Consider the following 14110-nt stretch of genomic DNA (forward strand, 5'->3'; position numbering starts at 1 on the left):
ATTTCATGCAATTTCATGTCTCTCATCTGACAAATGAGTCTTGAATAGACCACTGATATCACAACAGATAAAGGGAGATAGAAATGGTAAAAGACTAGAAAGCTAGACAGACAGATACAAGGACAGACAGACAGATAGATATATATAGATAGACAGATAGACAGACAGACAGATCAGTAGATCTAAAGACTAACACATTAAGAATATACTTATTATTATGATTTTGTTGTAAATGTGGTTGACTTGTTTAGATACTAAACATTGCATATAAGTTATTTTATAAAGGCAATACGTTAAAATCTTAAAATTAAGAACCAATCACAAGAGCAAGACAGCTACTATTAAACAATTACAAAGTGGCAATCCAAGGATATTTATAACAAGTGTTAAACTAGTACTCTGATTTTATGCTAATCCCTATCTGTGATGTGTGGGACCCCATATAAAAGTATACCATGGTAATTTTGCAGTTTTCCAATGCTTTTGCTCTGGTTATACTATGCACGAGCATAGCTTACCCTGGTTTGCCATGTTTTTTTAATGTCTTTATCATACACCTCTGTGCTTTACAGTGCTTACCTATGCTTTCACTGTCCAATATCACACTGCTTTTCCTGTGGGAAACTTTTAAAGGGACATCCTGGCTGCAGGTCTGTTGTCTGTGCCTCTGGGGTGGGTGTAACAAGTGCCCCCTCTCTGAATGTCCTGCTATTGGTCTACCCCTACCCTAAGAGGGACGCACAGGGCTCCCATCCTTGTCGTTACCTTTTCGCTACACTTTCGGATGGTAGAGGTGAGCTCGCTCACTACCATATCTATACACTTCAAGCTGGGTTCCTTCAGCTTTTGGATCTGCTTTTTCACTATGGCTTCAAAGGCCAAGTCTGGGGTAAAGAGTCCCGTCCTGCAGGGAGAGTCAGGCAGAAAAAGAGAGAGGCACAGGAGAGAGGGAGAAAGGAAAGGGGGAAGCACAGTGTCAATAGAGGAAAGACAGGGAAAGATAGAAAGAGAGAGGGGAAGAGACGGAGAGGGAAAGACAGCACAAAGAAAAAAGGCAAGTGAGACATTGGTTTCTCCAAAAGCTATTCAATGGGAGGCAAAGGTTACCCCTTCTTTAAATCGTGACCCTGTGCTCCCCCTATTTTGGATGCCAACAGCGGGAAGCTGTGAGCCCAGAGATATGTGCTGTCGCTCAAAAACAAAGACAGCCAATGGGCTATTGATCCTGTTTGTACACAATTTGCAGTTATAGATTTGATATATGCTCCAAAATCTGCTATAATATATTTTAGGATTACAGTCTTTCTGAGATGTATGTGGATACAGATACTGGTTCTAGCCCATTGGGCTGCCCATTCGGGGTGCAACAGTGGTCCTTCCTGGAGATGGTGACTGGACAGTGGCTGTTAATGTGGCTGCCATCCTCTTCAATCTGGAGTTGACCCAGACCTCCCTTCTACACCAGTAGCAGGGGTAACATTAAAAGCTCAGTGAGGAATATCTTTTCATGTGTTTGGCTTTAAAAAACACAGAACACACACACTGCATCTTTGAACAACTGCTTATCTCTAACAGGACTGCCTTGGTAGTGCAGTTCCCTCGATATTTCATATACACTAATCTTGTCAATTCACGGTTAGGCCATGATGACAGCAAATTGTAAAAGTCCTATATTTTCTGACTTATTCTTTGTTTCCAATATTTCACATTTTTAAGTTAATGAAATAAGGAAGCAACACTGTACCTTTAGCTAACATAAATCCTCATCCAAAGATGAAAGACTTACATATTATTACTTAAAAAAAAACAATCTCCTCATGAATTTGTGTGCAAGATTCAGCCGCCACATGAGTGCAGTGTCCAGTCCCCGTCTCGTCATGTGAAGCAAGGAGTTTTCACATGGTCCCTGTGGCAGCACACACAGGCCATGCCGCTCTCCCATGCACTCCAGGTGGAGACTGGGTGTGTACGCGGGGGAGGGGAGGTTACCTTCTTGGTACACTGCCTAACGGTATCGACTAGCTCAGAAATGACCATGTCCACACATTTCTGGCAAGGCTCTTTTATCTTCGTAATCTGTTTTTTCACAATGGTCTCAAAGGCCATGCCCGGAGTGAAGAGACCAGTTCTAGCATCGCCAGGAGGAAGGGCCGGGGAAAAGAAAGATGTTACTTCAAAACGTGAAAACAGAAAAACAACACAAAGCAACGTGTAAATGGCAGCATGATAACTGCATTCCCCAAGGACGAGGGCATCAAGAGGAAACTTTAAATCATATTTAAACAGTCTTCCTGTACTCTGGAAGACTATTTAAATATCCAAGGAAAGGTTAGTAGTCATTTAAATTATAATCTGGCGTTGTCTTCAACGTCACAAAAACTACAAGATTTTTTTGTTTGTCTTCCACGGTAGGGGTACATTTCTTAAAGATTTTTGGGAATTCAGATAATTACACCGTGTAACAATTTATTTATTTATTTTTTGTTCCTGGGTAGTAAGTGTTATTTCCTAATTGCTTATGCCTCAAAAGTATAGAAAATTGCTATTATTCCCCACAAACTTTGCTTTTGTGACCAGGACAGGTAAATTTCAAAATATCACTATTTCCAATGAAAAAACGGGCGAATTTGTGTCTTTTCGTTCACATAAAGTCAGAAAAAAACAACATATGAATCCAAATTAACATGTATTTATATTAAAGAAATTTACAGTATAATTGTAGATCTCGAAAAACTACTCACTTCTAAATCTTTTGTAGTCATTTTTGTATTACTTTAGTATAAATACATGTTAATTTGGATTCATATGTTGTTTTTTTCTGACTTTATGTGAAGGAAAAGACACAAATTCGCCCGTTTTCTCATTGGAAATAGCGATATTTTGAAATTTACCTGTCCTGGTCACAAAAGCAAAGTTTGTGGGGAATAATAGCCATTTTCTATACTTTTGAGGCATAAGCAATTAGGAAATAACACTTACTACCCAGGAACAAAAATTGTGTTACAGTGTTATAGAATGACTTAAATATAGAGTAATTAAACAGTAATTTGTTCCGTTATGACAATGGTATAGTATCTCCATGGTAGTGCAAAGTGAGGACTGTGTTTGTATGAAATCATGGAGTTTCAATCAAAAACAAAATATTCATGTAGAATCCCTGCAGCCACCAAAGAGAACATTTCACTGGGTTTTTGGTTATAAAAATCCCCTATTCACTCCATTATAATGCTAAACAAAAAACGAGGGACTGTCTCACCCTCAAGAATTCTAGCTGATGAGGGACGGTTGGCACCTATGGACTTAACTGATGGAAGAACAATGGGCATCATATTGTATTAAATAAAGAAAGAGGAATCAGAATGGAGGAATTTAGATTTGGAAGCTATGAGGGCTATCTGCAGGATTGTGCCATGCTGTGGTATGGTAACGTGTTACACCTGCTTTAGTTTGGCAAATGTTTAAAGTAAAGCAGACCAAAACTTCTTGTAGACAATTACAATTAATATTACAGTTCAAGTTCTTAAATTTTGAAGGTTCTGTCTGAATTAGAAACTGCACATTCATTAGAAACTAGATCTTTGCAGTGTGCTTATGTTATCTATAAGTAGTTTCAGCTGCAGGCAACAGTATGTTATTTTGAAGCCCTTTGCCATGCTGTCACTCTGTGAAGTAAATAGGCATGTTACTGCTACTACCTGCAGCAGCTGGAGGTTATCAGCATCATTCACTGGTTCTGTTGTGACTTGGGGGGGGGGGTATTTAAACTTATATAAAACATCTGATATCCAAGAAAGACTTTCCTTAGATCAATCTCTTAAATCAATTGTTTAAGGAAACACATAGCATATGCAGCTTTTAACACCAGCCTAAAAGGTATAAACATTGAAGAACACGCTACAGATTGCGTCCTGGTTGTGTGAAGTCACCGGTCTTCACTGGGTATTCCACAGGGAGTGTCTCATTGGCTCTGGCACTCCTGCGAGATATGGAGGCAAATTCAGCAAGAACTCCCTGTTGCTGATCTATTCCTATTGCTTCAGTGTTATAGCGATAATCAAAATCACCATCACATTTTTTTTTTAAAGTAATAATATGTAAGTCTGTCATCTTTGGACGATGGTTTATGTTAGGTAAAGGTACAGCTAGAATACTAACATATACCACACTGACTCAAACCAATTCTCCAACTGATTTTAAAACTGTACTCCTTATTTAAAAGGCCACCCCTGGTTTTAGGTCCTGCTGATTTTGAGTATGTTTCTTGCATCCTGTCCAAGTGCATTCTTTGATATCAGCCGATGAGGGTCTTGTGGTAAGAACTGGGCTGAACCGCTATGGTGCCTGGGTGTTCCACTCCTGTGCTCACTTTGTGATTCTTAATCAGGTTCTTTTGGAAGTGCAGAGACACTTCTTTTAATTGGGATGCAGTATTTTGAAATGATGAACGGAGATCGCGTTTCAGAGCATGACAGGTTTGCGTATCGCAGTGCTGTGAGTGTGTGACTACGCTGTGGCATGTGGAAATTGTGTAAACCAGGTTGAAGTCTTGGAGCAGCTGGAGTCTCCTGTGGTTTATCAGGCTGCTGTTGCAAAGAAAGTTGGCGTGTCAACATCGCGGGTCTCTCCTTATGCTAAAATGTGATTTCATGTAGAAATAAAAAACACTTAGGTTAGTTTAGTTTATAAATTTAAAAAAACAAAACTATTGACTCATATTTTAAATTATGTATTTAACATTTAATCATAATGTGATTTAATTATTTTTCTTTTCATTTAGAAACAAAAAAGTGTGACTAAGGTCATCTCAGGTGCCTCTCGTTTAATTGGGACAGCAGCATATTCAGGATATTTTTATATCTCCTGATGCGTCCTGATAAAGCAAGGCCGACTATGTGCAATGAACTTTGAGTTAACTGGCCACCAAAGGGACTCATTTGGACAGATGGCTGTTTATTCAAGGTGGCTGCTCTTTTCTGTAATGGGCAGTGTCGTGTAATGCACTGTTGTTAAAGATTCTGTCCTGTGTCGGCAAGACAAAAAACAAGCCTGGCTCAGCGGTGAAGACGCTCTCTTGCACAGTGGTGAAGACGCTCTCTTAGAGTGATGAGGTTAAAAGCTCTATAACTCTCATTTGTGGTGTGTGAGGTCTCTGGTTCACACCCAGCCTCTACCCTGTTCAATTTGCATTGGAACACACTGTAATCTAGGTAACAACTGGCTGGTAAAAGCAGGTGAAGAACCACAGTGACATGGTTTACTGTAGCTGTATACACACTCAGTGTTTCAAAGAGGAGGTTTATAGAGGGCTTAATGATGTGTCTATTCCACCACCCCACAATTGCCAGAAACGTTTCAATAAATATTCATGGGATTATTCCATGTGTACGGTTGAACTGTTGCAGAGATAGTTGGTAATTAGAGCCTTGGGTATGCATTATGTCTATCCAAGCACATACTGTCATAAGCCAAGAAATACTATCACTTAATTAGAATATAAAATGAGTTATAAACATGAAAGTTCATATTATTGTAGGGGCCACCAAAAAAAAAAAAAAAAAAAAAAGTGATCTGTAATTTTATCTTTTCAAGGCAAATGCATTGTATTGTACTGGGCTTGCAGAGTGAGAAGAAGCGGCTGGCTGGCGGCACTCATTTCGGGGGACGCGAGTGCTCGTCTTCGTTTCTCCTGAGTGATTTCGGGGGTTGCAGCAGTGAGCCAGGTTGAATAATAATTAGACATTCCAAATTGGAAGAACATTTTTATATTAATAAAAATAATTGTTAAAAAAAAAAAAAAAAAAAAAACATGAACATGCATTGCAATATTAATTGCAATATTTAATATTCATGGCAATCAAAGACACACTGGCCTGGGTGATTAATACAGCTAGCTGTAAATGGAGCCAGAGAAACATGCAATTGTAGACATACTAAAAGAATTCAATGGCAAACATCACTAGAAGACTTTTTCAAAGTTTATTTTGAAGACATTAAAAAATACTTCTAGTCAAAAGTATCGTTGAATTTAAGCTTCTTTTTGGGCTTGTATTCAGCATATAGAGTGTTAGTGTGCTTGTGACTGTGCTGATCCCTGTCACTAATCCCTAGTAGAGGACCTGGCCTGTCTGTGCAGTGATGTCACCATGACTCACTGGAATGCATTACAAGAGATCGAGCTCCATAGGGGTAGAGGAGCCCCAGACAGGAGGGACACCCCGCTGATCCACCACTAGCTTGTCTCAGTATTAAGGAAAGACTTTACAATAGGGTTATTAGAATATTTCTTATTTAATTGGAATAGCATAATTACCAATTCATGATAACCCCAATTTTATTCAACATGGTAGCCTTTATTTATATAAAGTTTAAACTGTGTATTCCTGCTTGACAACTGACTAAAGACAAGGTCAATTTTCCAATATTATGAATGGAAATATTTGAATACATAGATTTGTATATTTTCTTTTGTATATGACTTTGTACAGTGAATAGACTGCAAGCCATATACTGTGATAAAATTCTTCTTCTTCTTCTTCTTCTTCTTCTTCTTCTTCTTCTTCTTCTTCTTCTTCTTCTTCTTCTTCTTCTTCTTATTCCTGCTTGGAGATACAGTGGAGGCAGACTTCCGGATGTACTGAATATGGAGAGACCTGTCTGTCTATCTGTCTTACATTTGTTTACATATCTAGAGGAGCACTCATTTAATTATAAAGAAGCTTGGTTTGGATATTGTTTAGCATAGTGAGTATCAGAGTCTGGGGGTATTTAGAGAGGCATTACAAACGTACATGTGCATGAAGGGCATGGTGATCCATTTTTTAAAATATTTTAATCATAAGGTTAAAAATAAAAAATAAACATGAAGGGTATGAGAATAGAGGGTGCCCCCTACTGAGTTCTCAACATCACTACACCTGGTGTTCCTTACAGGCATCCCAACAAGACCTGACCAGGCACAACAATGCTCAAAAGGAGATTGGAGGTAGTTTTATCTACATGGCCCTGTAGTTGGTGACAAAACCTTGAGAACTGTTTCACAGCCAGACAGAAAGACAAGGAGGGGCAGAGAGAGACCAAGAAGCCTGAGATACGTGCCTGATACCGTGGATGTTCTTAATGGCGTAGCTGATCTCCTTGCGCAGCTCCTTCTCATTAAACTCCATCTGAAAGAGAAGAGAAACACAAGCTATCAGGGTAATCCACTCGCCCTGCACCCATGCCTCAGATCTGATACCAAACTGATCGAAAGCAAACAATCTGCTCCACTGTCATAGTCACAGCCAGCACCGTGCCCACAGCCAGCACCGTGCCCACAGCCAGCACCGTGCCCACAGCCAGTACCGTGCCCACAGCCAGCATCGTGCCCACAGTCAGCACCTTGCCCACAGCCAGCACCGTGCCCACAGCCAGCACCGTGCCCACAGCCAGCACCGTGCCCACAGCCAGCACCGTGCCCACAGCCAGCACCGTGCCCACAGCCAGCACCGTGCCCACAGCCAGCACCGTGCCCACAGCCAGCACCGTGCCCACAGCCAGCACCGTGCCCACAGCCAGCACCGTGCCCACAGCCAGCACCGTGCCCACAGCCAGCACCGTGCCCACAGCCAGCACCGTGCCCACAGCCAGCACCGTGCCCACAGCCAGCACCATGCCCACAGCCAGCACCGTGCCCACAGCCAAAACCGTGCCCACAGCCAGCATCGTGCCCACAGCCAGCACCGTGCCCACAGCCAGCATCGTGCCCACAGTCAGCACCTTGTCCACAGCCAGCACCGTGCCCACAGCCAGCACCGTGCCCACAGCCAGCACCGTGCCCACAGCCAGCACCGTGCCCACAGGCAGAGCTCTGAACTGGAGTATGTCCATTGAGAACAGTTTCCAGCTCGGGTTTGGGATGTGAAAACACGGTATATGATGTCATACCTTGACCAGCTCAAAGGGGAATCGTTCATGGAAGATACGGTTGATCCGGGCTCCCCCTGAAAGCTCATAGGTGTCGATCTGATCTCCTGATCCCTCAATTCTCTTCTCAAAATCCACCGCAAACTGCTGCACCATCCTGGGAGAGGGGTAGAGGGAGATTGAAGTGGGGATACAGAGAGAAACTCAGGCAGTAATAAGATACTGGGCATACTCCAGTTAACATACCCCTTATCCTATTTATTGACTTCTGAATGACCCCTAATGGCTTAGAAAAGAAAAATGTCTCTGTTTTGGCTAAAACATCATCCCCACACTAAAGAAAATGTTGTTGTACATACACGACAGCCTACATGGTTATAAATTATTCATTTAAGTTCTGTTATTAAGCAAAATAATTCTTCATGACGTAAAACATTTTGAAAACTCATATAGCTACACCTCTGAAACCAGACTGAAAGCTCATTGTTTTGAGCGAATGAAGCCGCCCCAGGGAGCAGTGTGGACTCACTGCAGCAGTGCCTTGGTCTTGCGTGAGGGGTCGTCTGGGCGGAAGTTCTTGTACTCCTCCACTTCCTTCTCGATGGACAGCAGCTGGCTCTGCAGCTTGTTGCGCAGCCCGGGCAGTGTGTCCCGAATGTGATTGGTCAGTTGCTGTTGGGGGGAGGAGCACAGAACCTTTATTACAGACTCCCTTCATTGAAATGACTCAACCTGCTTCTGTACTATACTATACCATGAAACAGGTCCAGTCAACAGAGTTAAAAGGTCACATTATCACATGGTTTCTCAAGATCAGAAAGCTAAAAATACAACAAAACAATACAGATCTGCAAGCAAAATGGCAGCCAGTTTGAGCAAAAATGATAAAAAAAAAATCACAATAGAACTCAAAAGCATTCAGAACACAAGGTAAGAAACGGGTTAAAAAAATATTTACAATGTAGGAAAAATAACAAAAGAGCGGAGGTCATTCAGTGTTGCTTATAAGCAGGGGTTGGCAACTTGTCCCTACATGCATGTCTGTGGCAAGAGTTATCATTGTCCTTGGCTGTGAATATGTCTTGCACACACACACACATAATTGTACAGAACCTCTGTTTTGTTTGTCCGTGGCCAAGATTTATTTTGTTTAAATGTCCATCACATTCGACATGGTGCCAAGCCCTGCTTATAAGATATACAACTGGGAGATAATGTCATATGACTGCATTAGAACAATGAAGCAATACTACAGCAAAACTGCAGGACTGAATTGATATTGCTGTTTAGTCATTTACCTGGTTGAGCACTTTCTGCAGATAAGGGGTGCCCATGCGATCGGCCATGTGTCGATAACTTGGATGGGACAAGAAGAATTTCCTCTCCGCTGACAGCGCCGCCTGGATATCCTTCTTCCCATCAATGTCCTTCTGACTGCGGTTCACCACGCCGATGTACCCTGACAGGAGACAGCACAGTCAGGCTCACCGTGCACACACAGCCCTTGAGTACCACAGTGATCCAGGGAGCTCCATTCATCAGAGCTTTACACATACCACACTCTTCCACTGAGAAACAGAAACCCGAATGTGAGGATATAGTTTGGATCGAAATGGAAAATGTGTGTTGGGGGTAGTTTCTGGTGCAAAATTAACAACATTTTAATGAACAATTGGAGTTTAGTCTTGAAGGCAGTTGAATACTGTACACTGAATATTACTGCTTGCGAGCTGGTGAACAACAAGAATTGGGAACTGGAACACATTTACTGGGTCTGTACAGGATACGTCACTGGTATATAAAGCACCAGCACAGACTGACTGCAGTTGTAATTTAAAGGGTTAGAGTAGTATTATTTCAAGAGCCACCCGACTTCAGAACGGGTGTAAAAGTGACTGCTCTTAAACCAGCACACAAGCTCGTCAACTAACATTACAGTCCCTGAATCTATTAAACACTGCATAGTGCCAAACTGATCAAAACTGAAAAACCTAAAAAGTTCTTCTACTCTTAATTGTATGTTTTGTTGTGTTTTCCCTACGGGCTTTGCTTGTAACTACAGCCATTTACATCTCTGCAAGGTTATGTGCAAAATCAGCACATTAATCTTAACGGGTCATGATAAGATCATACACACTTCATGAACTGGGGGTGAAGTCCTCATAATCCAGTAACAGAAGTGTGTGGATCAAAACTCATTTCAACATTAAAGACATTGAAAAAGATGTGTAGTGAAAATGTTTCTCATTGCATTTATTATGTTTCTTTTACGATTTAAAGTCCCTTAAATTTGCATGACCAGTTAAACGAGGATAAACCAGTGCTGGCTATTGATTGCAAACATCAAGGTAAATAAACTCCTGTCTATTATCAGAGGAGAAACTCCTGCATATTATCAGTGCAAAAACTCCTGTCAATTATCAGAGGAGAAACTCCTGTCTATTATCAGAGGAGAAACTCCTGCCTATTATCAGAGGAGAAACTCCTGTCTATTATCAGAGGAGAAACTCCTGCCTATTATCAGAGGAGAAACTCCTGCCTATTATCAGAGGAGAAACTCCTGTCTATTATCAGAGGAGAAACTCCTGTCTATTATCAGAGGAGAAACTCCTGCCTATTATCAGAGGAGAAACTCCTGCCTATTATCAGAGGAGAAACTCCTGCCTATTATCAGAGGAGAAACTCCTGCCTATTATCAGGGCTGTAGTCCTAAATCTGAAGGCAAAGGAATGCCACTACAATACAGATTTTAGTAAATAAGAATGATTGGATTACAGGGCAAGATGGAGAAAGTGATAAACAAGAAAATTTTTAAATTGAGGCAACAGAGAATTAATTTGGAAAAATATGCTGTGTATCCTTAACCCTGTAATGAATAAAAAAAAAAGTTTATTTTGTTACTGAAAAATATGTATTTGAAACCCATAGAACGAAATAAGTAACCTTTTACTAATCAGCTGTCCAGGTGTCAGTTTATATTTGAATCTTGATTCTTTTCTTCATGGATTAATTATAATTCCCTAGGGAGACATGCGTGTCACCATGACCAGTCAATGACTTGTACAAGGACCTTTCCTTCGTACTTGCACGTGAGCCTGGTTACGACTCAGCTGCACCACTGCTACCTGTAGAAAATCATAGTGGAACTGCGTTCTGAATCGACTGCACCACTGCTAGCTATAGAAAATCATAGTGGAACAGCGTTCTGAATCGACTGCACCACTGCTAGCTATAGAAAATCATAGTGGAACTGCGTTCTGAATCGACTGCACCACTGCTAGCTATAGAAAATCATAGTGGAACAGCGTTCTGAATCAACTGCACCACTGCTAGCTATAGAAAATCATAGTGGAACAGCGTTCTGGCACGACTGCACCACTGCTAGCTATAGAAAATCATAGTGGAACAGCGTTCTGAATCGACTGCACCACTGCTAGCTATAGAAAATCATAGTGGAACAGCGTTCTGGCACGACTGCACCACTGCTAGCTATACAAAATCATAGTGGAACAGCGTTCTGAATCGACTGCACCACTGCTACCTGTAGAAAATCATAGTGGAACAGCGTTCTGAATCGACTGCACCACTGCTAGCTATAGAAAATCATAGTGGAACAGCGTTCTGAATCGACTGCACCACTGCTAGCTATAGAAAATCATAGTGGAACAGCGTTCTGGCACGACTGCACCACTGCTAGCTATAGAAAATCATAGTGGAACAGCGTTCTGAATCGACTGCACCACTGCTACCTGTAGAAAATCATAGTGGAACAGCGTTCTGGCACGACTGCACCACTGCTAGCTATAGAAAATCATAGTGGAACAGCGTTCTGAATCGACTGCACCACTGCTAGCTATAGAAAATCATAGTGGAACAGCGTTCTGGCACGACTGCACCACTGCTAGCTATAGAAAATCATAGTGGAACAGCGTTCTGGCACGACTGCACCACTGCTAGCTATAGAAAATCATAGTGGAACAGCGTTCTGAATCGACTGCACCACTGCTAGCTATAGAAAATCATAGTGGAACAGCGTTCTGAATCGACTGCACCACTGCTAGCTATAGAAAATCATAGTGGAACAGCGTTCTGGCTCAACTCCACCACTGCTAGCTATAGAAAATCATAGTGGAACAGCGTTCTGAATCGACTCCACCACTGCTAGCTATAGAAAATCATAGTGGAACAGCGTTCTGGCTCAACCCCACCACTGCTAGCTATAGAAAATCATAGTGGAACAGCGTTCTGAATCGACTGCACCACTGCTAGCTATAGAAAATCATAGTGGAACAGCGTTCTGAATCGACTGCACCACTGCTAGCTATAGAAAATCATAGTGGAACAGCGTTCTGAATCGACTGCACCACTGCTAGCTATAGAAAATCATAGTGGAACAGCGTTCTGAATCGACTGCACCACTGCTAGCTATAGAAAATCATAGTGGAACAGCGTTCTGAATCGACTGCACCACTGCTAGCTATAGAAAATCATAGTGGAACAGCGTTCTGAATCGACTGCACCACTGCTAGCTATAGAAAATCATAGTGGAACAGCGTTCTGAATCGACTGCACCACTGCTAGCTATAGAAAATCATAGTGGAACAGCGTTCTGGCACGACTGCACCACTGCTAGCTATAGAAAATCATAGTGGAACAGCGTTCTGAATCGACTGCACCACTGCTACCTGTAGAAAATCATAGTGGAACAGCGTTTTGAATCGACTGCACCACTGCTAGCTATAGAAAATCATAGTGGAACAGCGTTCTGAATCGACTGCACCACTGCTAGCTATAGAAAATCATAGTGGAACAGCGTTCTGAATCGACTGCACCACTGCTAGCTATAGAAAATCATAGTGGAACAGCGTTCTGAATCGACTGCACCACTGCTAGCTATAGAAAATCATAGTGGAACAGCGTTCTGAATCGACTGCACCACTGCTAGCTATAGAAAATCATAGTGGAACAGCGTTCTGAATCGACTGCACCACTGCTAGCTATAGAAAATCATAGTGGAACAGCGTTCTGAATCGACTGCACCACTGCTAGCTATAGAAAATCATAGTGGAACAGCGTTCTGAATCGACTGCACCACTGCTAGCTATAGAAAATCATAGTGGAACAGTGTTCTGAATCGACTCCACCACTGCTAGCTATAGAAAATCATAGTGGAACAGCGTTCTGGCACCACTGTACCACTGCTAGCTATAGAAAATCATAGTGGAACAGCGTTCTGGCACGACTGCACCACTGCTAGCTATAGAAAATCATAGTGGAACAGCGTTCTGGCTCGACTGCACCACTGCTAGCTATAGAAAATCATAGTGGAACAGCGTTCTGAATCGACTGCACCACTGCTAGCTATAGAAAATCATAGTGGAACAGCGTTCTGAATCGACTGCACCACTGCTAGCTATAGAAAATCATAGTGGAACTGCGTTCTGAATCGACTGCACCACTGCTAGCTATAGAAAATCATAGTGGAACAGCGTTCTGAATCAACTGCACCACTGCTAGCTATAGAAAATCATAGTGGAACAGCATTCTGAATCGACTGCACCACTGCTAGCTATAGAAAATCATAGTGGAACAGCGTTCTGGCTCGACTGCACCACTGCTAGCTATAGAAAATCATAGTGGAACAGCGTTCTGGCTCGACTACACCACTGCCTATTATACAGTAGAACATGATTTTACTATGGTTAGCAGACAGACATGAATCAGCAAAGCAATGCTTCTAGTTGATTAAATCTGGAAAGCTTTCCAAGTAAAATAAGGGCGGGGAACCATGAATGACGAAGTGTTCCTGGGTAGAATGGAAAACCTTAAACCTTTTCATGATATGACTTCCCACAAGAATATTTATTGCACAACTCAGCAGTTTTATTTTACAGACAAAAATAAAAGCTGTTCGTTTTATTCCAGATGTGTGACTGAAGGAATTTTATTTTACCCACCTGTGTGGGATAATTAGTGACGGAGCTGAGGGGGGGCTCGTGGGTTCAGTGAGAAAACATTAACAAACAAACAATGAATGGAAACCAAGGGGGAAGTGTGCGTACAGGAGTGCGGTTTGTATTCTGTCTTAAAACAACAATGTAAGTGGGGCAAATGGGAGCCCTGACCATGCTGCAACCTGCTCCGAGGCACAAAGGGATGCCTTGTAAAGGGCAGCCCTCTAGTTAACTGTTAATAGTTAATCAAAAAA

The 14110-nt window shown here is 41.9% G+C and overlaps 1 protein-coding gene across 12 annotated transcripts in view; it reads right to left on the reverse strand.

Moving 5' to 3' along the window:
- The window catches only part of LOC121307062 (dynamin-1-like), a 126940-nt gene that overhangs the window by 80889 nt on the left and 31941 nt on the right, over nt 1-14110 (reverse strand). For 7 of the 12 annotated variants that reach the window (XM_041239168.1, XM_041239165.1, XM_041239166.1 and 4 more), the window contains exons 6-10: nt 9201-9361; nt 8432-8574; nt 7924-8059; nt 7096-7163; nt 766-904 (exon numbers count right to left, since the gene is read on the reverse strand). In XM_041239168.1, coding sequence (XP_041095102.1) covers nt 766-904; nt 7096-7163; nt 7924-8059; nt 8432-8574; nt 9201-9361 — 647 coding nt within the window. Of the gene's footprint in view, nt 1-765; nt 905-1989; nt 2129-7095; nt 7164-7923; nt 8060-8431; nt 8575-9200; nt 9362-14110 lie in introns of all 12 variants that reach the window. The other 5 variants (XM_041239169.1, XM_041239167.1, XM_041239163.1 and 2 more) reach the window with 1 other exon arrangement.

This window comes from Polyodon spathula, chromosome 52 (genome assembly GCF_017654505.1).
Source record: "Polyodon spathula isolate WHYD16114869_AA chromosome 52, ASM1765450v1, whole genome shotgun sequence".
Lineage (NCBI taxonomy): Eukaryota > Metazoa > Chordata > Actinopteri > Acipenseriformes > Polyodontidae > Polyodon > Polyodon spathula.